Source organism: Ursus maritimus, unplaced genomic scaffold (assembly GCF_017311325.1).
Source record: "Ursus maritimus isolate PB19 unplaced genomic scaffold, ASM1731132v1 scaffold_14, whole genome shotgun sequence".
Lineage (NCBI taxonomy): Eukaryota > Metazoa > Chordata > Mammalia > Carnivora > Ursidae > Ursus > Ursus maritimus.
This window is the reverse complement of record NW_024423786.1, coordinates 52,064,115-52,086,532: the sequence shown is the minus strand read 5'-3', so window position 1 is coordinate 52,086,532 and position 22,418 is coordinate 52,064,115. Positions and strand designations below refer to the sequence as shown.

At 55.4% G+C, this 22,418-nt stretch overlaps 4 protein-coding genes and 1 long non-coding RNA gene across 10 annotated transcripts in view; 4 read left to right on the top strand and 1 right to left on the bottom strand.

Annotated features, from left to right (window-relative positions):
- The window catches only part of KANK3 (KN motif and ankyrin repeat domains 3), a 9,716-nt gene extending 5,773 nt beyond the window's left edge, over nt 1–3,943 (top strand). For 2 of the 3 annotated variants that reach the window (XM_008711464.2, XM_040629431.1), the window contains exons 9-12: nt 2,194–2,336; nt 2,450–2,650; nt 2,734–2,832; nt 3,638–3,943. In XM_008711464.2, the coding sequence (XP_008709686.2) occupies nt 2,194–2,336; nt 2,450–2,650; nt 2,734–2,832; nt 3,638–3,715 (521 nt within the window). In that variant the 3' untranslated portion in view covers nt 3,716–3,943. Of the gene's footprint in view, nt 1–2,193; nt 2,337–2,449; nt 2,651–2,733; nt 2,833–3,637 lie in introns of those variants that run through there. The other variant, XM_040629432.1, reaches the window with a different exon arrangement.
- A 119-nt stretch (nt 3,944–4,062) lies between these two features.
- RPS28 (ribosomal protein S28) lies at nt 4,063–5,212 on the bottom strand. Its single transcript, XM_040629433.1, has 4 exons — nt 5,094–5,212; nt 4,952–4,999; nt 4,338–4,471; nt 4,063–4,146 (listed from the first exon to the last, which is right to left on the bottom strand). The coding sequence occupies exons 1-3, from the start codon at nt 5,130–5,132 to the stop codon at nt 4,349–4,351; spliced, it is 210 nt and encodes a 69-aa protein (XP_040485367.1). The 5' UTR covers nt 5,133–5,212; the 3' UTR covers nt 4,063–4,146; nt 4,338–4,348.
- A 15-nt stretch (nt 5,213–5,227) lies between these two features.
- NDUFA7 (NADH:ubiquinone oxidoreductase subunit A7) lies at nt 5,228–11,979 on the top strand. Its single transcript, XM_008711308.2, has 4 exons — nt 5,228–5,349; nt 5,781–5,830; nt 8,563–8,712; nt 11,786–11,979. Exons 1-4 carry the CDS (start codon nt 5,233–5,235, stop codon nt 11,874–11,876), a joined length of 408 nt encoding a protein of 135 aa, XP_008709530.2. The 5' UTR covers nt 5,228–5,232; the 3' UTR covers nt 11,877–11,979.
- A 2,668-nt stretch (nt 11,980–14,647) lies between these two features.
- Nucleotides 14,648–19,001, top strand: CD320 (CD320 molecule). The gene is made up of 5 exons (XM_040629430.1): nt 14,648–14,847; nt 17,328–17,441; nt 17,785–18,018; nt 18,261–18,419; nt 18,528–19,001. Exons 1-5 carry the CDS (start codon nt 14,721–14,723, stop codon nt 18,668–18,670), a joined length of 777 nt encoding a protein of 258 aa, XP_040485364.1. The 5' UTR covers nt 14,648–14,720; the 3' UTR covers nt 18,671–19,001.
- A 2,664-nt stretch (nt 19,002–21,665) lies between these two features.
- LOC103681729 overlaps nt 21,666–22,418 on the top strand; it is a 19,054-nt gene continuing 18,301 nt past the window's right edge. For 2 of the 4 annotated variants that reach the window (XR_005834650.1, XR_005834648.1), the window contains exon 1: nt 21,666–21,949. This is a non-coding gene — a long non-coding RNA (uncharacterized LOC103681729). The remainder of the gene's footprint in view (nt 21,950–22,418) is intronic. The other 2 variants (XR_005834649.1, XR_573325.2) reach the window with 2 other exon arrangements.

Below are 22,418 nucleotides of genomic sequence, written 5' to 3'. Positions count from 1 at the left end.
CCCCCCCCCCTTCTTTGCAGGTGAATCCTCACCAGTTTCAGTACCCTCATGGAGCATCTCTCAGCTCCAGGCTTCTCAGTTCCTTGACCCCTGCTCCTCCTTTCACCTTGACCTCTGCCCTAAATCAGCTTACACTTGTAAGGTCACCCCAAAATCTTGATGTCACTGACAACCACGCCCCCTCCACACTCTCTCCTCTCTGACCTCCCAGCATTTCAGCTCTCCAGTTGCCTGGCCCTAACAACCCTTGGCCCTCACAGGACCATTGTCTGTTGCCCCCTCCCACTCCCCCCCCCCAGCCCCCTGCTTCCTTGTTCACCCTCTGTCATTAACTACTCCTTTATGTCCCTTTTCGAACTCCTTCCATGGCCCTCCTTCTGCCTCCTTGCGTGGCAGACCCCAGCACACAGCACACAGTAGACGCTCAAGTGTTGGTTGAACGAGTGAGCAAACTCTCATGAATGTATGGCTGGGAGTCTGCGTTGTGCGGAGAGAGGGAGTGAAGATAGACAATTATCAAGTAAAAACATGAAATACTTACGAATAGGGACAAGGACCACAACAAAACCTAACTAGGGGAGGAAATCAAGTGGAGTGATCCTTTGGCCTAGGAAGGCCTCAGGTGGGAGGGGAAAGGAGAGGGTAGGGGAAGATGGGTGGGTGCCCTGGCTAGCCTGCAGAGACCCCACTCTGGTTATTTCTATGTGTCCCTCCCCACCCAGCACACTCCATGAGTGTCACAGCAGCAGTGAACACCTAGAGAACATGCCACACAACTAAGGGAACCCCCCCTCCTTTAGATACTACTTAACCCTTTTTCTCCCCAGCCCATCATCTGAGTCCCTCTCTATAGGGCATCCACTGCATGACCCTGATCCATGCCTCCCCAAGCTGTTGTAGCCTCATGGAACTTTCCAGATGGTGGGGGACAACAGCATCAGTCACTCTGGTAACTGTGCCCAGAGTAGGTGCTGTGAGGGAGAGGGCCATGATGGTAACAGGGACGATCCCAGTGGAAACACAGCCTCTGCTTGTGTCCAGTAACCACACTGCTCCTTTTCTGGAGCTGCTGTGACAAAGTAGCACAACGTGGGTGGCTTAAAAAGCTGGACGTTCATTTTCTTGTAGTTCAGGAGGCCTAAAGTCCAAAACCCAGGTTAGCAGGCCTGATTCCTTCCTAGGAGCTCAGAGCAAGCAGTGTGCCCCATGCCCTTCTCCCAGCTTCTGCTGGCTGCTTGCAATCTTTAGCAACCCGAGGCTGATGGCAGCTTCTCCTCTCTGCCTTTGTCTTCACATGGTCTTCTGTGTGTCTCTTCTAAGGACACCAGCCATACTGGATTAGGGCCTACCAGAATGACTTCACCCTAACTTGATTACACTTGCCAAGACCCTATTTCCAATTAAGGTCACATTCATAGGTACAGGGTAGGTAGGACTTCGTATCTTTTGGTGGGGGGGGGGGGCACAACTCAATCTGTAACACAAGCTTGGAGGAGAAAGGATTCCAGAAGAAGAGACAAAACTTAAAGCCATGATGGGCAATGGCCTGTATTCTAGGAGCAATGAGGAGATGTGGGAGGGTTTTAAATAGGTGACTGGGCCAAATTTCTCTTGATCTGCTGCATGGAAATGAGTGGATTTGGACACCAGGGTGGGCCAGTTGACATAGCTTTGTTAGTTTTTTAGAGAGGGGAGCAGGGGCAGAGGCAGAGGGGAATCTTAAGCAAGTTCCACTCCCAGCACATGAGCCTAAGGTGGGGCTCCATCTCATGACCCTGAGATCATGACCTGAGCCAAAATCAGAGTTGGATGCTAAACTGAGCCACCAGGCACCCCAAGTTGACATAGTTCTCTGGGGGGGGCGGGCAACGATGGTGGCTTGGTAGGTGATAGCCACAAAAATAGGAACATCGATTTACTGTGGCAGGCGTTCTAGGTACTGGCAGATACAACAGAAAACTAAACCAAATCTCTGAACCAGCTTGAAATAAGCAGATTTGAGCAGAACCCTGAAGGGGAGGGAGCCATGGGGCTCTTGGCAGGGAGAGCCTTAGAGGCAGAGGAACCGTAATTCATGACCCAGTTACCAGCCCCATGACATTGATGGCAAACCTGAGTCTTGGGAGGAGGAGTAAACCAGGTTGGGCTGAGGGTGTCAGCTTCTTGGTTGGCTGACCCCCTCCACTCTCCCAGGGGTCTGCGAGGTTGACCGCCAGAATCGGGCTGGCTACTCAGCCCTCATGCTGGCTGCACTCACCTCTGTGGGGCGAGAAGAGGACATGGCTGTGGTTCAGAGGCTCTTCCACATGGGCAATGTTAACGCCAAGGCCAGCCAGGTGCGTGGACATTTCTTCACTGGCTCCTGGTCTGGTAGGCAGTTCTACTTTGGGTTTGTCTCTGACCTCCCTTCCTCCAGAGCCCTCCTCAGCCCTGTCCCCTTCCTCCCCAGACAGGACAGACGGCCCTCATGCTGGCCATCAGCCACGGCCGCCAGGACATGGTGGCGGCCCTGCTGGCATGTGGGGCAGACGTGAATGCACAGGATGCCGATGGGGCCACAGCGCTGATGTGTGCCAGCGAGTATGGGCGCCTGGACACTGTCCGGCTGCTGCTGGCCCAACCAGGCTGCGACCCGGCCCTCCTGGACAATGTGAGCCATCATGGGGCTGAGGTGGGGATGGGAGGGTACCCATGCCCTGGTTCAGGGACCTGACTGTCCTGATTGTCCCTCAGGAGGGCACCAGTGCCCTGGCCATTGCCTTGGAGGCTGAGCAGGACGAGGTGGCTGCCCTGCTGCATGCCCACCTGAGCGCAGGCCAGCCTGATGCCCTGGTAAGTGCAGCCCCCAGCCCTGGGAAACCAAGTTCCCAGCTGCATGCTGGGTTGAAGGATGATAACAAAGTGTGCCCCAGGAAGGAGGCCTCCCTTCCTGCTCCCCTGGGGAAGCAGCCAGGATTGGGGAACCTGGGTTTGAACTCTTGCATGTGGCTGGGATCTGATGTTCACCCTGCAAAATACCTGTGAGACGCAGCTCCACGTTATAGGTCATGAGCCCGACGTCTCCAGAGGGGAAGTGACCTAAAGTCAGACAGAGCTGTTAAACCTAGCTCAGACCTTCCTTGTCAGTGGACTCCGGCTACTGCCTCCAAGAGGCTTCCACCAGAGAATATGGGACCTTCTAGAGTTAGGGAGGGGAAGGGGGCTGCAGGCTCCCTGCAAGCCAAGCCAGAGTTTGCCAGCAGCAGGAGGAAGGAGGGAGGGCCAAGCCAGGAGTAGAACACTCATGTTTGCCTCCAAGGGAGAAAGGTTTATTCTCTTTTAAAAACAAGTAGCAGGCTGTTGTCAGTACTTCTTAATTAACTTATCCAATCAGCCTGCCCACCCTGCGCTCTCCTGTAGAGACATGGGGAAGGAGAGATGAAGGTGCCTCTTCCAGGTCAGACAGGGGCAGAGGTGGATTCAAAACCAGGCAGCCTGGCTCCACTGTAAGAGGTGGAGTTCCTTTGTAACTGCGACCACAGGGTAGAGGAACAAGATCTCCATCAGGTCAAATATTCCCGAGTGAGGGGGCTGAAAGAAACCCTAGTATCCTGCCCACGGGTGACTGACAGGACCCCTCCCCCACCTCTCTCCCCAGTCACCCCTTGAGTCCCCCATGGCTGTGCCTGGTGAAGGAGAATGCAGTGACCATAGAGAAGACCCCCAGCCTCAGTGAGCACCCTGGACCTGGATTGGAAAAGTCTGTTCCTTCCCCCACCCCAGCCTCTGGGGCACAGCAGGGGCCAGGGTTGCTATCCAGATGCTAGCCTTGGGCCAAGAGAAAGGTCTGGATGGCTCAGAGCTCAGGAGGGGCTCACCTTGGACCATCAGGGTGAGGAAGGGGCTGAAAAGTGACAAGGGCCCTGAGTCCACCCACTTCCAGAATAAAACATTACTAACTCAACTTGAGTCTTGTTCTGGGGATACATACACATAATTCCCCCTACCCCTAAGTCACCAGAGGGCAAAGGGTGGAAGGGGCTTTGGAAGATTTTATAAGCCCAGTGACAGCCAAACAAGATCCCAAGTTTACATACGACATAAACGTTTATTAACAATCGCAGATCATCCCTGTGAGCCAAGTGGTCGATCCAGATATCCAGGACTCTGTAAACAGACCCAAACATGAGATACTAAGGGGCCACCCAGCAAATCCCTCCCCGATCTTGCAAATCTCACTAGACTCTTTCTGCACTTCCCACCCCAAGAACCTCTTACGCATGGATCTGGCGAAGCCTCCCTACTACCAACCAAGGGTCTAATGGCCCTGCTGTTTTCCACCCCAGCCCCGCACTCACCAGCCACAAGTTCAGCGCAACCTCCGAGCTTCTCGCTCTGACTCCAATAGGGTGAGCACGTCGCCCTCGCGCACGGGGCCTTTCACGTTGCGGATGATGGAGCGGCTGGTGTCGTCCATGAACTCCACGCGCACCTACGGGGTCCATCGGGGGGACGCGAACGAGTTAGGGCCAGCTACAGCTGGACAGGATGTTTCGATTCGGAGAACGTGTTGGGACCAGCTCAGAGATACTTAGAAAGGGAACTGCGTCTGGGAGGCAGAACTGAGCCAGAAGAGAAGCCCAAGAGAGCCAAGTCGTGGAGAACAAAGTTCTGGAGCGGCCAAAGGAGCCACCAGGAGAGACAGCTGCAGCTCTAGTCCCGTTCGGGAGGAAAGCACACTCGGCAGGGCATGGCCACAAAGAGGTCGTTAGGACGGCCTAAGCCACGAGAAAGAGGAACGTGGGAGCCCGGGGAGTGAGGTCGACGGAGCTCAGACCCTGTAGGCAGGGCTCTAGTGAGGTCTCCGGGCACTCTGGGAGCCCTGGGATATAAGGCCTCCGGTTCTCAGGGTGCAGCTGGCCAGGCGGTCAACAGGGCTCAGACCCCGGGGCGTCCCCACCCGAGCGCTCACCTGCGTGCACTGTCCCTGTGAGCCAGTCCTGCCCAGAACCTTGGTGACCTGGCGGAGAGAAGCTGGGATCAGACCTGGGCAGCCCGACCCCCCTACCCCATCTTTCTTCATCCCGGCCCCCAAATCAGGACCCCCACCTCACCCTGGCCAACTTGATGGGCTGCACACGGCTCGTGTCCATGATGGCGGCGCGGCGGCGGTCGGCCGGAGAGGGGTCACGTGCTCCGAAAAGAACTTTTATACTACGCTCTAGCCCCGCCCGCTCCCGCTCTCGCGAGACCATGAACGTTCTTCCCAGCAGCCCTCGCGGTAGAGACGGCACTGGCGTCCTTCAGCGCAAACGGAACATGGCGTCCGCCACCCGCTTCATCCAGCGGCTGCGGAACTGGGCGTCCGGGGTGCGCTGGATGGAAAGGGCCATACGGGGGGAGGGGGGCGGCTGTGGGCTCCGTGCGCTTTGCACCCGCTCCCGCTAGTCCCCTTCCTCCTGCACCCTTGGGTCTGAGGCTTTTAGTGCCGAGATCCCCCTAGGTTGGAACCCTTGTCTCAGCCAAGGACCCCCAACTGGTGACCCTTCAGTCAACACACCCACCTCCGCCCCAGCCCTGGACCCATTCTGGCCTGACATCTGCCTAGTCCGGGACCTTCTTAGCCCTGTATCTTGTGGCCCCGGCCCTAGCTCTCCTCTTCACTGCCAGGGCCCATATCCCTGTACCATCCCTGTACCATCTCCGACCTTACCTTCTCCACCCTTGGGATGCCCCAGTTCCCTCGCCCTCTCCTCTCTTGGAGTGCCCTGCGGGTTGACCTCCTTCCTCTCCTCTCACAGCACGATTTGCAGGCGAAGTTGCAGCTGCGCTACCAGGAGATCTCCAAGCGGTGAGCAAGCCCCGCTCGCTGCCCACACTCCGGCCTTCTCCTGTTATTCTTACATTAAGAACAAAATTCGTATTCTTTTAGACCCCCTTTGCGCTGGGCCGGAATCTTGTCTCCAGTGTCTGGCAGGCTGTGGAAGTAGAGGTTTGCTTTTAACTTTGCTGTACTCAGAGCTGACTGCTCGTGGAACAGTCAGGTTGGACATGAGTTCAGAGTGGGGATCGTGTAGCTGTGCAGTCCTTAGTGTGGTCCTGCCAGTTAGTAGTCTCAGCCCCAAGCTACCGATGAAAAAAGTGATGTTCAGAGAGACAGTGATTTGCTTAAAGTCACTCAGAAGCTAGAAAGTGACAACTGGGATTTGAATCCACAAGTGTTATGATTCCAAACTCATTTATGTCCAGAAATTACCTAATATTTACAAGCCCCTGCCATGTCCTTTGGGATACCAGCACCAACAAGAAAAGTTATTATCCTCATGCCTTTCATGGAGTTCAAATTCTAGAAATAGAGAAACATAGTAGGGAAATAAACGCAATAGGTAAAAAGCATTCCAGAATGCTCTGAAGACAAAATGAGTAAGAGTAAGCTGGAGGGTGGCTACCTCAGGTCAGGTAGTCACTAAAGGTCTTTTTTCTTGGATTGATGTTTGAGTCACCTGAATAATAAGGAGCCAAAGGGTAATTATCGAAAGAGCATTCTGGACAGAGGAAACGGTGCACGCCAAGCCTGTTGAGGCCCAACAGAGCCGGAAGTAGGAAGGAGGCCAGTGTGGCTGGACCACATCGGGGAAAGGAGGGATAGCAGTATATTGGAAGTCAGAGGAGTAGACAAAGGTAAGGCAGCGATTGAGGATTAGCACGAAAGGAAGACAACTAGCATTTGAATAACCAAATTTATGTGAATGCTTACCTGCTGTAACTAATTCCAAATATCAGAAGTTTGAAGTTGCTTTCCATCCAGGGTAGTTGGTGGGCCTTTTGAGGAAACGGGTTTATAAAATTTCCAACCTCCTTAGGGTAGTGGCGCCCCCTGGTGATTCATGTGTGTCCGTTGGGCACTGGTTCTTACCCTTCTGCTAGGTGGCAGAAAGCTATGGCCACACCCACACGGGGGCCGTCTGCACTCCAGGGGTTAAGCAAATTCTAACTGCCCCACGGATATTGCCTTTTTTTTTTTTTTTTAAGATTTTATTTTTAATCTCTACACCAAATGTGGGGCTTGAACTCACAACCTGGGCAAGAGTCGCATGCTCCTCTGAGCCAGCCAGGTGCCCCAGGATATTGCTTTTATCTGTTTATTTTAAAGATTTTATTTATTTACTTGTTTATTGAGAGAGAGAGAGCACGCACACACACACACACACACACACACACACACGTGTGAGCTGGGGGCAGGGCAGAGGGAGGAGAGAGCGTCTTAAGCAGACGCACACTGAGTGCAGAGTCTGACATGGGGCTTGATCTCATGACCCTGAGATCATGAGCTGAGCCAAAACCAAGAGTGGGACACTTAACCAACTGAGCCACCCAGGTGCCCCAGGATATTGCTTTTAATATTAAATTTTTATGTTTTTATGTATATTTCTAATTTTTTTATACAATGGCTATCACTTGTTTTAAGAAAAACTTAAATCCTGGCAAAACAGTTAGCAGACAGACAAATTGTTTTAAAACATGGTTGAATGAAAAGCTGGTGATTTTATGATTTCTGCTATTTTTTCTGCCTTTCCTCTCTGCTATGTTTTCCAAGGAGGCTTCTGTTTTGTTTTGAGGTTAGCGTTTCCATTTTAGGCTTCTGGCTTCTTCGTAAATTCACCCTAGGTTTTAGCCCAACCCAGGACAGAGCTCTATTCACTCATCCACCCCCACCCCCTACCCCAGCTCTGGCTATAGCGTTGGCTGACCAGGCAGGAAATGCAGAGACCTCAGAGGACAAGGTGCTCTTTGAGTAATAAGCCTTGAGCCCAGCAGGGTTCTTCAGAGAGTTCCTGAGATAACCGGAAACCCAGGAGTTCTGTAGCCTAGCCTTTGGGAACAAAGACCCACAGAATAAGCTAAGTCTGGGGCTTTTGCCAAAGCAGTTATACTCTGTGACTACTGGATATGAGGTGGGCAGAGCCTCAGACCCTGGCCTCTTCATTTCCTGAGCTCCTGCAGGTGGACGTGAGGCCAGATGCAAGCTTTGGGCCATGATGGGGTGGGAACAGGTCTGGGTGTCTAGTCTGGGCTGCCCTTTTCCCTGAGAAGCCTCAGAACAGGTCTTCCGTACATTGGGGCATATCTAGGCCTTGCCGTCCAGCATCTCCACACCCAAAGCAGAGACTGCTCCCTGCTGCAGGGCTTGGATCCTCCCTAGCCATGCATCCATGACAGCGTGCCAGGCGATTCCCCTGGCCTGCAGCCCAGTGACTGAGGCGGCCTAGGCCAGCCTAGCCAGAAAGAGTGACTTTCTATTAGGGGCGCCTGGGGGGCTCAGTCCATTAAGCGTCCAACTCTAGTTTTCCGCTCAGGTCATGATCTTGGGGTTGTAAGATCAAGACCCATGTCGGGCTCCGCGCACAGTGCGGAATCTGCTTAAGAATCTTTCCTCCTCCCTCTGTCTCCCCCTCTCCCCTCCCCTCCCCTCCCTTCAGGTGTGTGTGTGTGCACTCAGTCTCTCTCAAATAAATAAATACAATCTTAAAAAAAAGAAAAAAGGTTTTCTGTTAGCTTCAGTGGTGATATTTTTTTCCGCAGAACGCAGCCTCCTCCCAAGCTCCCTGTGGGCCCCAGCCACAAGCTCTCCAGCAACCACTACTGCACTCGCGATGGCCGCCGGGAAGCTATGCCGCCCTCAGTCATCATGTCCTCACAGAAGGTATTGGCGTCAGGCAAGCCTGCAGAGAGGTGAGGGCATTGCAGCCTGGAACCAGCCCTTTCTCTTGCTTGTGCTTTTCAAGGTCCCGTTTACTGTGTTAGGAACTGTCCTGTGGGGGCTTTTCATGGGAGACCTCTGTGAATCCCCACTCAGCCCAGGGTAGGGGCTGGGGCCTCAGCCAGGGCTGCGGTGGCTACAAAGCAAATGAAGCTCCAGGCTCCCGTCAAGGGGTCCGAGAGAAGCCCAGGCGTTGTTTTTGTAATTTTTTTTTTTAATTGAGGCGTAATTAACATAGAACATTATGTGAGTTTCACATTTGATGTTTGTATACGTTGTGAAGTGATCACTGCAGTAAGTCTACTTAGCCGTCACCACAGAGTTAGACGTTTCTTTCTTGTGATGAGAACTTTTAAGATCTATCTCTTAGCAACTTTCAAATATGCAATAATGTGTTGTTAACTACAGTCACCATGCTGTGTATTATGTCCCCGAGACTTACTTGTCTTATAATTGGAAGTTTGTACCTTTTGGCCCCCTTCACTCATTTCACCCACCCCCCACCTGCCTCCTGCCTCTGGTGACCATCAGTCTGTGTATCTATGAGTTTGGTTTTTTTGTTTTGTTTTTAGATTCCACACATAAGTGGGATCCTACAGTATTTTTTTCTCTGATTTGTTTCACTTAGCATAGTACTCTCAGGGTCCATACATGTTGCAAATGGAAGATTTCTTTCTTTTTTTATGGCTGAAGAGTATACCATTGTGTGTGTATGTATGTTTACGTGTATACACACACACCACATTTTCTTTGAATTCTTCTTAAAGATTAAGAATTGTATTTTTTTTTAAAGATTTTATTTATTTATTTGACAGAGAGCCAGCAAGAGAGAGAACACAAGCAGGGGGAGTGGGAGAGGAAGAAGCAGGCTCCCAGCTGAGGAGCCTGATGTGGGGCTCGATCCCAGAACACTGGGATCACGCCCTGAGCTGAAGGCAGACGCTTAACGACTGCGCCACCCAGGCGCCCCAAGAATTGTATTTTTTTTTAAGTAGGCTCCTTGCCCAACATGGGGCTTGAACTCATGACCCTGAGATACAGAGTCAGATGTTCCACCAACTGAACCAGCCAAGTGCCCAAAAGAAAGAATTGTCTAAATCTCAGGCCCCTTAAAACGCGGTTTGGTCCCTGGTCTCAGGTGCCTTCTCTTAAATAAATGGAAACGATAATAGAATCTGCTTTAGGGAGTTTATCTCAGTTCACTCGGCTGCTATGACAATGTCCTAGACTGCGGTGGCTTATAAACAACAGAGGCATGTTTTGCACAGTTCTGGAGGCTGGGGAGTCCAGGATCAAGGTGCCGGCAGATTCCATGTCTGGTGAGGGTTCTCTTCTTGGTTCACAAATGGCATTTTCTTGCTATGTCCTCACACGATGGAAGGGGTAAGCAGTGTCTAGGGTCTCTTATAAGGGCACTAATCTCATTCATGAGGGCTCCTTCCTTAGGACCTAATCATCTCCCAAGGGCTCTACCTCCAAATACCATCACGTTGGGCGTTGCGGTTTCAGCATAGGAGTTTGGGAGAGACAAAACATGTAGTCTACAGCAGAGTTGTTGTAAAGGGTAATCTTCATAATTAATATCTGTAAGGTTTTAGAATGGCGTCAATGCCATGCCTGCCTCCTAATCCCTCCACAAGTTAGGCAGTGATGGCCCCTGTTGCAGAAGAGGAAATTGAGGCACAGGCCACGGGACCTGCCTGTCACACAGCTAGTGGGTAGCAGAAGCAGGATTTCAAAAACAGTTTGCTCAGATCCCAATGGTATCTGGGCTCTACAGTCAGTTCATCGTGTGGTCAGCAGCCAGTGTTTCGGCCTTCCTGAGCCTCAGTTTCTTTATCTGTAAAACGGGGATGGTGGGTTTGCCGTGTGACAAGACCTGTAAGGTGTCGAGGCCAGGCAGGGCCTGCTGTATAATTAGAACTCGGTGAATGGTCAGTGTCATGGTCCTTGTTACCTTCTAGTTCTCCAGAGTCCAGCACCGGACTGTGGCACACTACCCAATTCCCCCCAGACCCCCTCACCTGCCCTGGGATGCCTGCTTCTGCCTCTTCCACCTCCTTCAGACTCCGGGGAGGGTGGGAGGCCCTGGAACCCCTGCTCCTGGGAGCCGCCTCCACAGTGAGAGCCTGCCTGCCTGCCTCCTCCCCCTTTGGACTTACCATGTGTGCAGGCCTCTCCAGCCCTAGGCGCCAGGGCTTGGGTGTCTCAGGAGACGCCTGCCTTGGATTTGTTGCCACAGTGTCTCTCTTTGGGGCTCACTCTGGGCCAAATGGTGTACTCTTCTTTTTCTTTTCTTCTTCTTCTTTTTTTTTTTTTAAAGATTGATTTATTTTAGAGAGCTCACGCGTGAATGCACACACAAGCAGGGGGAGGGGCGGGGTGGGGGAGGGAAGAAGACTCCCTGCTCAGTGGGGAGCCTGACGCAAAGCTCAGTCTCAGGGTCCTGAGATCATGACCTGAACTGAAACCAAGAGTCAGACTCTTAACCAGCTGAGCCACCCAAGTGCCCCAAATGGTGTATTTTTCAATTGCACTTGACTCTCAGCCTCATTAGACTGAGGTCAGGTCTTAGCGCTATGCTGGGCCACGCACAGTGCCTGCCATGTGGCAAGTGCTTCGCACTGAGGGAGGAGAGAGCAGTGGGCACACATCACCTGATGCTTGGCCCTTTTGCCAGTATCCTGTTTGGAGGCAACAGGAATGGGGTGCTTGTCCACCCTGGGGCTACAAGTGGGAAGAGTGCTAGAGGAGGAGCCCAGCTCTTTATGGCTGGCTTTGAGCTCAGGAGCCAGGGGAGGGTGACTGGGGGTTCACATGGGGGCTTGAGCAGGAAGGGTTCTGGCCAGCTCCCAGCAAGCATTGGCTGACCCTCTGGGGGACCCTGGTGAAGGAGTTTGGGCACTCTGAAACACCCTCACTCTGGCCTGCAGAGCCACAGTCTCGGCAGTCATGGTCTTGCTGGGCACAGATATGGGCTCCCTCCAGTCCCTCTATGCTGCTCTCGGAGACCTGGCCCTAATCAAAGTCTCTTTTCCCTTGCAGCTCGGCTGCAGCAGCCACTGAGAAGAAGGCTGTGTCGCCAGCTCCTCCCATGAAGAGGTGGGAGCTGTCCAAGGACCAGCCTTACCTGTGACTCTGCATCTGGGGGCACCTGGCCCGACCCTCAAGGCCCCCTGAGTGCTTCCCCTCCTTGTATTCTTTCCAGGGAGAACACGACCTAATTTATGACAAATACACTTAGCTCTCCAGTATCACTTCGTTCTGACTTTTGAAGCTGCGTATGACTTACATGGATTTCCTGGTGAAGCTGGTGCTGGATCCTCACTCCGTCAGCACTCCAGGAGCCAGGGAGGGATAGTGTTCTTGCACTTCAGGGTGACACGCTGTCACTGCTCACAGAGGCTGATGCCATGGGGTCCAGGGGCAGGGTGTCCAGGGGCTCCGGTGTTGTCACCATCCCTTCCCTGTGGGTGGGGCTAACCTACAGAGCAGTAGGCTGGGTTCCAGGACCTGTGGGTGTTTGGAAGGCACTGACGGTGAAGGAACACGGGGCTGAACACAAGCTGCTCGCTTAAGTTTCTCAAGAACTCCCATTGCAGTTGCTCATGGGGACACTGGCCAGCACCCTTCTGCTGCTGCCCCCATCTGACCTTGAGCACCCTGCAGCTTGGCGGGGGTGACCGAGGACAGCAGGACAACTCCCAGGGAAGGCTCACCTAGGACAGGTGAGGGAAGGCCTCCCTGAGCCAGAAGCCTTTCTGCGTGGTTCTGGGGAGTGAGACAGAGTCAGCCTAGGAATGGAAAGGACTGGTCCTTGTGGAGGAATGAGCAGCTGAGTGAAAGCCAGAAAAGAAGCAGCCCAAGTCTGGCCGCAGGAGCAATGGGGAGCCATGTAGGGACCTCAAGTGGGGGCATGTCATGGCTGCCCAATGGAAGAACCCCACAGTCCTTTGGTAGGCAAAGAGGAGATGTGTGAAGATGAGGGTGTTGAGACTGCCTTGCTCTCCGGAAGTGTAGAACAAGGCAGGAAAGGTCCCCGTTCCAGGTGGGATGTATGAGGGAGCCCCAGAGTGGGTGATGTAAATGCTAAAAGCTCATCTGGAAGAAAACCCTGGGCTGCAGCCCCCAGGGCAGGCTTTCTGGAGGAGGTGGGACTCTAATTGGAGGAAAGGTTGAGTCAGATTCAGAAAGGAGATCTGGAGGGAGAGGAAGTCTGGGCAGGATGTCCTGAAGTCACAAGAAAGGCAGCCCTGAGGGCTTCCACAGACTGCAGGCAAGATATGCCATTGAAGGTTTCTGAATAGCTTGATGACACAGATTTGAAATTTCGCAAGGGAGCGGGGGTGGGAAGGAACGTCTGACACCTGAGCTCTGTGTGCTAGGTACTGTTTTGTTTTGTTTTGTTTTGTTTTAAGATTTTATTTCTTTGACAGAGACACAGCCATCAAGAGATGGAACACAGGCAAGGGGAGTGAGAGAGGAAGAAGCAGGCTCCCAGGAGGAGCCTGATGTGGGGCTCGATCCCAGGACTCTGGGACCATACCCTCAGCCGAAGGCAGAGGCTTAACGACTGAGCCACCCAGGTGCCCCGCTAGGTACTGTTTTGAACGCTTTCAGGATCTCAGCTCCTTTGTGGAGCAATCCTGTGAGGTCATGGCTGATGCCACACCCCCTTGACAGAAAAACAGAATGACGGACAAGAACTCGCTCAGGCTCACTGAAATTGAACCTGGCAGCTGATGAGTCTGCCAAGCTACTACAAATCCATGGCTTCTTCAGCTTCTACCCCTGCACCCCAGAGACCTTTGAGCCTCAAAGGTGGGATGCTCCCCACCCCTACGGTGCACAGTCCACTGTTTGTCACCTGCCTCTGCGCCGGTACTCCTTAGCCTCTACCCATTGCACACGGGAATCTGGGAGGTTTTAAACAACAACAAAAAACCCCAACACACACATATACACACTCCAAAAGCAGCTATAACTTTCAACATTTTCTAATAGTGAAGCTTGCCAACAACCTGCAAACAGCCCCTTGTGGGAAAGATCTGGATGCTTTAGTGTTGCTTCCAGGAAATGGGGGTGGGGGTGGGGGTAAATGCTTGCATACCTAACACTGAGGGACTTCCACTTGTTTGGGGTTCTGCTGACAGTCCGAAGCGTTGCTTCTTCTCAAGGCAGAACAATTGATAAAATACTTAACTTTCAAGAAAACACGGCCACTGGTTGGCTAGAAAGCCTGCAGAAGGTTTGTATTTTATGTGCCTATTGGTTGAGCATGAGAAAGCCCATGGGCTGCCTTTACATATCTTGTTCCTGGAGAATACCCACCGCCCTGTGAGGAGGACTGAAGGAGGCAGTGGGTGTGGGTGAGCGCATCCAGGTGCGAGGAACCGGACCCTTGATGGAAGCCAGTAAATTCTGGGAGTGTTTCGTTCATTTATTCACTAAATATTTCAGAGCCTGCTATTGTGGCCGACGCTGTGCTAGGCACTGGAGATGCAGTGAACAACACAGCATTCCTGCCCTGCCGCTGACCTAGTGGGTCATCACTCAAAGTAAGCAAAGTAGAAAAGTTGGGCGCATGGGAGAAGCAGGAGGAGGGAAAGGCTGGGGCGTGCCTGAGGGGAGTGGCTACCATATTAAATATGATAATCAGACAGTAACATTTGCTGCGGTATGCCCGCGACACATTCGATATTGTAAGTAGACAATGACAAGTTCGTTTACATCCCCATAGTTTCTAACTTCAGATGGGCCCAACACATTTCGATGTACCTTGTCACTGGGAAAAGTGGGTTAGAGCCTCAAATTTGGTTCCTCTCGTATTCGGACCTTTACGGTACTCTTAGCGGCGGGCGCCGCGGCTCCTCGGGGCGTGGGCCCCGCCCCCGACCGCGGCGCGCGTGCGCCGGGATAAAAGCGAGGCCCAGTCGGCGCGTGGTTAGTACCGGGACGGGGCGGTGCAGCAAGCGGCTGCATGGCGCAGGGCGGAGTGCGGCGGACAGCGGCCCTGGGTCTGGCGCTGCGGCTGCTGCTTGGCTTCGGGCTGGGCATGGAGGCCGCCCCGAGCCCGGTCCCGATCCAGTTCTTGGCCCAGGCCCCAGGTGAGTGAGCTCCGCGTACTCCACGCGCGCGCCCCCCGGGAGGCCTGGTCCCGCCCCGCGCGCCGGCGGCGCCTCGCCATTGGTTGTAACGCTTGTGCGCTCCGGACACTCCCCCGGCACGTGGCTGGAGACTCTGGAGTGCGGGGAGCCTGGCCTTTGAGCGAGCCTTCCCCAGTCGGGGGATCCTCGCGTGGGTGGCTCTGCCTGCCTTTAACTGTCCTGCTTCTGCCTGCTCACACCCCACTCCTGCTCTGCTTGGCGTACCCCTTTGTCACCTCCAAGCCGCCCTTCAGCCCAGCGTGGGCAGGAAGGCTTGCTGTAGGCTCAGGTTGTCCGACCTCTAACTGTGCATGGCCGGTCATCTGGCGCCTCTTGCAGCAGTTGTAGGAGGCCCTCATCCAACCCCAAGGCCATATGGCTGAGTTTCCTGGGCGACCAGCCCCCACCGTCCCCATCGTTTCTCTCCCTCCCTGTGACGCCAGGCCCTTGGGCACCTGCTCCTGGGCCTAGGTGATCTTGGTGGCCCTCCCTGAGGTCCCCAGAGGCAGCTGGGTGGGAGAGTGACCTCCGTGTAGGCACAGGTGATCCTCGCTTTCAGCAGTGAGCTCCCGTCTGATCTGGTCCCTGCCTCACCCCAAAGCCCCTGCCTTTACAGGCTAAATGTTCCTGGTTCCTTTAAGGAGGCAGGACTCAATTTAACCAAGTACCAAACTCTACAGTTCTCCTCTCCTCAGGACAATGAGGTAGGGACTCCTAACATGCTCCTTTTACAGGGGAGGGAACTGAGGCTGGGAGGGAAAGTCGCTGGTCACTTCAACTCCTGTCTGACCCAATAGCCCTATGAGGCCTGGTCTGCTGTGCTCTGCCTCCCACTTTCCAGGAAGAACACACACTCCAGGGAGGGAGGTCATTCGGGAGGTTGGCAAGGCTAAGAGTGGCTAGGCCTAGAGAGGAAGCCGCACCCAGAGACCGCCAGACCCCCCGTGGGCAGGGAAGGAAGCCAGCTCCAGGTCCGGTCACAGCTCTTCCTGTCTTCAAAAGCTCAGGGACTGTGTGGGTCACAGGTGTCATTGGGCCTGGAGGCCTGTGGCGGGCTGGCTGTGGGGAGAAGGGGGTTTGGAGGCTCAGGCCTGTAAGTAACGGTGGAAATGCTAAGAGTACCAGGATTGACTGGAGTGCCTCTAGGTTGGGGCCAAGCAGGTATTTGCACCCCCATCACTGAACCCAGGAGGAGAGCCTTAAAGGCCATTCGTTTCCTCAGTCTGTCAGACTTCTCCTGCTGCCCACGTTCTAGGCCCTTTCGTGCTCTTCCAGATCAGCATGTAGCCCGAGCCTCACTGCCTGGGGTCCAGGAAGGCTCAGATCTCATCAGGACCCAGCCTGGACCCTTGTGTGACTTGTGTCTGTATTGCCCTGGGCTTGCGGTCACAAGGTCCTGGCCCTGATCTCCACTGAGTGTCCAGTCTGTGTGGATACCAATTTGAGGACCATTGTTTTAGTGGAAGGCAGAGCTTCAGGCCTCTCTGAGGGGTGCGTGAGACCCTTTCCAAGAAAGAAGCAGAGATCTGAAAGCTGGGGAGGAATCACCAGTTGCAGAGTGTGGGGAAGAGAGGGGCACAGGGCCAAGCATCAGCGCAGGCAAAGGCCCTGAGGTAGAAATGAGCCAGGCCTCTTGGAGAACAGTGAGGAGGCCAGGACAGAGGGAGCTGGATGAAGAGGAAGAAGGAGGGAGGAAATGAGGTCCAGGAAGGGTTCATGGCAGGGCTTTGCCAGGCCTGTGGCCGCATAGACAAAATAGGGATTTGGTGTGAGAGGCTCAGGGGACCAGGGCACAGCTTTGAGCAGAGAGGAGGCAAGGGCAGGTGACTGAATGATGTGACTCTGTGAGATCCCCAGTGTCCAAATGGAGATGGGGATGGGGCCTGGTGAGGAGGCGGCACATTCAGGATGGGGAAAGTGGTCGGATCTGGGAGGAATTTAGGTGGTGAGTGGACAAGCCTTGGTAACTAAGCAGGTCCTCCACCCAGGGCCTCAGTTTCCCCTTGGCTAAGCAGGTGGGATATAATGGGCCTTGCCGACCCAGACCATGGGCCTGGGCCAGGGCAGGTTCAGAGATGGCCCCTACCCTAGTCTGTTTAACCGTGGATCTTGGAGAGCCTCTTGGGGAGACCATCTGGCCTGGAGCCTGGTAAAGACCCCAGGATCAGTGAGACATGGGTTCAGACCTGGACTCTGCCACCAGCTCTGTAGCCCCGGGCCTTGCCTGTCTCCTCAGTGTCTTCTGCAGCATGGGGCTGGCGGTAGAACCTGCCCTCCGAGCCTCCCGCGTAGTAGGTCCTCAGCAAACGGTGGCTGCCAGTGTCATTCCAGTGCCCTGGGACCTGGCCTGCCTCCTGGTGGTCGCAGTCTGAAACCACCGTGCCCCTGGGGTGGGGGGCAGGACTCGGGCCTCCCAGACCTCACTTGTGTGCATCTTGCAGGCTCGTGCCCGCCCACCAGCTTCCAGTGCCGGACCAGTGGCTTCTGTGTGCCTCTCACGATGCGCTGCGACGGTGACAAGGACTGCCCGGACGGCAGCGATGAGGAGGAGTGCCGTGAGTGGCCGGGCTCTGGGGGCGGGGCCGCAGGGGTGAGCTGCTGGTGCGAGGGGTGTGGCCTTCAGGCGGGGGAATGATGGGGCGGGGCCTGAGGGTGGGCAGGGCTTACAAGACGAGGTGGGTTTACTGGGAAGCGGACTTAGGGGGGCCTTGGGAAGAGGGGCTTGCAGGGAGGCCAGTCCTTGGCAGGTGGAGCTAGCAAGGGGGAGTCTTTAGGATGGGTGGATTTTTCTAGAGTCACCTGTTCCTGGAAGGCGGGGCTTACAAGGGGGCCGGGTGGAGGGGCGTACTGCAGCACTGTTGGGCAGGTGTTTGGGACCTGACTGACCTCGTACCCCAGGGAACAAGCCTTGTGCTCAGGACGGAGAGTGCCAGCCACCCACTGGCAGCCCCTGCCCTTGTGACAACATCGATGACTGCCTAGATGGCATCGTCGAGAATGTTCACAACTGCAGTTACCAGCCCTGCCCGGCTGGGGAGCTCCACTGCCTGCTAGGCGGTGCCTGCATCCCACACACCTGGCTCTGCGATGGCCATCCCGACTGTCCCGCCTCCAGTGACGAGCTTGGCTGTGGTGTGTATCATGGGACCTCAGTGTGCCTGGAGGGGTGGAGAGGGCTGGGCATTAGATAAGGACACCTCACGCTTCCGGTGGGACCAGGCTGAGGGTGTGGACACTTGCATCCCCGTGGGGGCAGCGGAAGATCAGCCCAAGATCCCCTCAGGCATTTGGAACACCTGTTCATCATGTGTCGTCCCCCCCCCACCGTCCTCAGTGCCCAATCCCCAGCTGCTGAATGCCTGGACTTATTGCAGGAACTGAGACCCTCAAGGAAGGGACTGCCACGTCCACAGGGACGCCTGTGACCCCGCACAGTGTCACCTCTCTCAAGAATGCCACAGCCACCCCCGTTGAGGACCAGGACTCTGTCCAGTCTGGATACCGGAGTGCTTGTGGGGTTATCGCAGCTGCGGGTGAGAGGACCAGGCCCTCCTACTCCTGGGGCTTGGGGAGGGGACAGGCTGCAGATGCCCCTTCTCCGTGTGGCGAGCTGCTGACTCCTGCCTGTCTGTCCCCCACAGTGGTGCTCAGTGCCGGTGTGGCTGCCATCTCCCTGTTTGTGCTGTCCCGGCTCTGTGTGCGGGGGCGGCTGCACCCGCTGGGGCTGCTGACGGTCGTGAAGGAGTCCCTGCTGCTGTCAGACAGGAAGACCTCGCACTTCTGAGGATGGGCTCTTGCTACCACAGCTCTTGGTCCCCGAGCGGGGGCAGCTATGGGGACGTGTACCTCAGCAGCAGCGCACGGCTGCTGGCGCACCAGCCCTCAGACGTGGGTCCTTCTGGCCAGGCAGCACCATGGACCAGAGCTCCTGCCGCTGGCTCCGGAGAGGTTGGGGGTGCTGGGACCCTCCCCCTGGATGCAGGGAGCCTGGATGGGGAGTACATCACAGCTGGAACTGAGGGGCTGGTCCCAGGCTGCTTCTGGGGGCGGCCCCACATGTAGACACTCCTGCTGCCCCCATCTGAAGGTGCCGATTAAAGTTACTTCACATCTTCTGCCTGCCTCTGGGCCTCTGTCTCGCTCTGCCCAGCCAGCCAGGGATCTCCAGGCCAGGCCCTCCTCCGTGGTGGAAGTGTCTCGAGAGGGTGGGACTCCGAGACCCAGCCCTGGGCACTCCCTCGGCCACTTTGCCTCTAGCTTCCTGGGACCCACATCAGGAGGCAGCGGGGCTGGGGCAGCAGGGTGGTCTGCATGACCCGAAGGCTCTTGTGCGGGGGAGCAGAACCCGACCAGTGCCTCCTAGAGTCCTGGGGAACCGCCATCCATCGTGGCTTCTTCCTCTTTGAGATGGAAGCTGGGCATCCCAGGGTTGGTCTGGGCTCCACCCGGTTTTAAAATGTAGGTTTCATTATTGTGCAGGTGCGGACTGCCGTTGAAAAGACTCGCAGTTCCCAAAAGATGGGGGGGCGCGGAGTTGGCACACTGTGCCACACAGGGGAAGGAAGTCCCAGGGTCAGGAGGCAGAGGGAGCGGGCGGAGAATGTAGGCAAGAACCTTTATTGTGGTTCCCATGGGAAGGAACAGGTGAGGCAGGGTGAGCGGGCTTGGGATTGGCTAATTTGAATAACCCCAGTGGGCTCTGGGGGCAGGTGCTGTCTGTCCTGTAGGTACCAGCCTGTTGACAGTGACGCCACTGGCTAGGAATGCCTGGGGCATCCGCCTGGGTCTGTGCCCGGCGTAGCCAGCCCCACGGATCTGCCGATGTTGTGGCTGGGCCCGCCCTTGTGGTTCTTCTTATGATCGCTGGACACACTTCAGCAAAGACTATCCGGGAACTTCGAGGAACGAGGGTGATGACTCACAAGTCCTCGCAAGAGGGCACACGGCACCCTCACGGGCCGCACAGCGAGATCACGGGTAAAGAGGCAGTGTGGACCTGGGGCTCTCTGTCTTCGTTAGGGTCCAAGGGTGGGGTGTCTAGGGTTTCACGAGTTCACTCTTTACTGGTGAATTTATTCTATTTTATTTTTTAAAGATTTTATTTATTTATTAGAGCGAGAGCATGTGCCAGGGGAGAGGCAGAGGGAGAGGGAGAGGGAGAAGCAGACTCCCCGTTGAGCAGGGAGCCTGATGCGGGACTCAATCCCAGGACCCCGGGATCATGACCTGAGCTGAGAGCAGACGCTTCACTGACTGAGCCCCCCCAGGCGCCCTTTTACTGGTGAATTTAAAGCATAAGAAGAGGAATTGGGGCGGGGAGGTAGAAGTGGGGTCACTCAGGCAGTCAACTATCTAAGCCACCCAGGGCTTTCTGAAAGAGGGAGCTTCAGGGGCGGGGCAGCCGAATTCCTTATCTGGCGGGGTTGCTCGGAGCTGGGCCCTACAGCTGGCGATAATGTTTATTCTGGAGGGATGCTGGCAATCAGAGCTCGATGTGCCCTGTCCCCAGCTGTCTGGCAGTTGACCCCGAGGTGATCAGGGCAGCGGGACCCTGGCTCAGGGTGTGGGCTCTGGACGGATTGGTTCGCATGTGAAACGTGCGCTCCACTGGTGAGCTGTTTGCCGTCTGTAGGAACTGGCTGACTCCATGGGGGACAGTCCCTCCTGGTCAGCGAGGCCCTAGACACCAGAGCATCGGGAATACAGAAAATCTAGATCATACACACCCTACTGCTGGGTGTTGAGGGCAAGGCTCTTCTCCAGTCCTCATTTTCCTCATTTCCAGATGGCGTAGCCAGGGCTCCCATAGCCTCCTTGCCCGGGGCGGGGGAGGACCTTCCTGACATCCCTGGAGCTGAACTGGGTGTCTGCCCCCGGCTGCGCCCGTGCAGCCCACTGTTGAGCGAGCACCCAGGGTCCCACGTAGGGTCTTGGGGCTCCCTCATCTGGCAGGCAGGGAGACCCCTGATGATGAGATGCTGGGGAGGGGTAGAGTGAACAGGTGCACCAAGGAGGGCTTTCTGGGGGTGGTAGAGTTTGGCTTTGGGGCCCCACCCACCTCCCAGTGCGGGGAAGGTGGTTGAGGTAGGTTTGGGAGTCTGGGCCTTGGGCAGTGTGTGGGGGGCTGAGTGCTCTGTCAGGCAGTGCGGGGGGCAGTGGGAGTGAGGGCTTGGGGGGGGCTGCAGCGACCGTAGGGGGCCCCATCTCCTGGGGTACAAGGCCTTCCCTCAGCACCCGCTGGAGCCAAGGAGTACTGAGGCAGAAGCAGAACCGTAGGCTTCCAGTCGACAGGAAGGAGTCCCACCGCAGGGTAGGATTTTCTTGTTTTTAGGTTTTTCTCTTTTGCTTAGGCATGGTCAGAGGGTCAGAGGGTGTGGAAGGGAGGTATGAGGCCGCTTGTCACATGCCACCTAAGCGGAGGTCTGACTCATCCACGTGGATTCAGTGGAGCAGACCTCCCCCACGTGTTCTCTGTCACGACTGCTGGCCGCTCTTCTGTTTCACGCATGGAGTCATGGCTGCTGTCCTCTGGGGGCTGAGCCGGACCTTAGCATCTAGAATTTCTCCGTCATGTCTGGAGCCTTGGGATGATGGCCAGGGCAGCAGGGCCACTCCCTCTCTATGTGGCCCCCGAGCGGGACGGTCTGGTCTCTTTCGTGGCAACTCGGCTCCTCAGAGTGCGGCGTGGAGGCCACCAGACCTCTTAAAGGGGGGCCTGGAGCCGGGCCAGCAGCACTTCTGATGCGTTCTGTTGCTATCTTGGAGCCCCAGGTTAGCCCAGAAGTGCGTGGGGACCGTACGAGGGTGTGAACACTGGGAGGACCCAGGTCGCTGTGCCATCCTTGCAGACCAGCTTGCACAAAGGGGACAGCTCCCTTTGAGCCAGCTGACCATCTGTGGGCTCATGGCTTTGCTCTTGGGGGCAGCTTTGTCATCTGCACGCTGGGCCAGGCACAGGGGCAAGTGTTTGTCGCCCTGAGCGTCCTGGGGTTTCAGCTGCCTTCATCGCCTGGAGCAGGGCTCGCATGGCTGTCCCTCCCGTCCCTCCTGTGCAGCAGGCTCAGTGAGTCACTTCCAGGAAACTGCAGGGACGGGTCCAAGTTTAAAAGTGGGGGGGGGTGTTTGGGGAGGGGAGTGTGTGTGCGTATCTCTATAACTCTTGCCGTTCCTCTTTTTTTTTTTTTATTGAGAAATTCACATTAGATTAACCATTAACCAGTTTAACGTGGACAACTCCATGGCATTTAGTACATTCGCAGTGTTGTGCGCCTAGTTCTAAGACCTTTCCATCCCCCGGAAGGAAACCCTGCCCCCATTAGCACTCCCTCCCCGCCTCCCTCCCCCAGCCCGTGGCTCCTAATAACCCACTTTCTGTTTCTGTGGATTTGCCTGATGTAGATATTTCATATGGATGGAATTATGATTCCACAGGTGGCCTTTGATGTCTGGCTTCTTTCACTGATCATCGAGTTTTCAAGCGTCTCCCCCAACGTTTCCTTGTGCCCCTTTTTATTACTGCTCCCCCCCCCCCC

Coding starts and splice junctions, on each gene's coding strand:
- RPS28 (XM_040629433.1), bottom strand. CDS start 5,132: ATGGACACGAGCCGTGTGCAGCCCATCAAGTTGGCCAGG. Junction 5,000..5,093: donor AGCCCATCAAGTTGGCCAGG/GTGAGGTGGGGG, acceptor TCTCTCCGCCAG/GTCACCAAGGTTCTGGGCAG. Junction 4,472..4,951: donor CACAGGGACAGTGCACGCAG/GTGAGCGCTCGG, acceptor TGGACCCCGTAG/GTGCGCGTGGAGTTCATGGA.
- NDUFA7 (XM_008711308.2), top strand. CDS start 5,233: ATGAACGTTCTTCCCAGCAGCCCTCGCGGTAGAGACGGCACTGGCGTC. Junction 5,350..5,780: donor TGCGGAACTGGGCGTCCGGG/GTGCGCTGGATG, acceptor CTCCTCTCACAG/CACGATTTGCAGGCGAAGTT. Junction 8,713..11,785: donor TCAGGCAAGCCTGCAGAGAG/GTGAGGGCATTG, acceptor TTTCCCTTGCAG/CTCGGCTGCAGCAGCCACTG.
- CD320 (XM_040629430.1), top strand. CDS start 14,721: ATGGCGCAGGGCGGAGTGCGGCGGACAGCGGCCCTGGGTCTGGCGCTG. Junction 14,848..17,327: donor GTTCTTGGCCCAGGCCCCAG/GTGAGTGAGCTC, acceptor TGCATCTTGCAG/GCTCGTGCCCGCCCACCAGC. Junction 17,442..17,784: donor CAGCGATGAGGAGGAGTGCC/GTGAGTGGCCGG, acceptor CTCGTACCCCAG/GGAACAAGCCTTGTGCTCAG.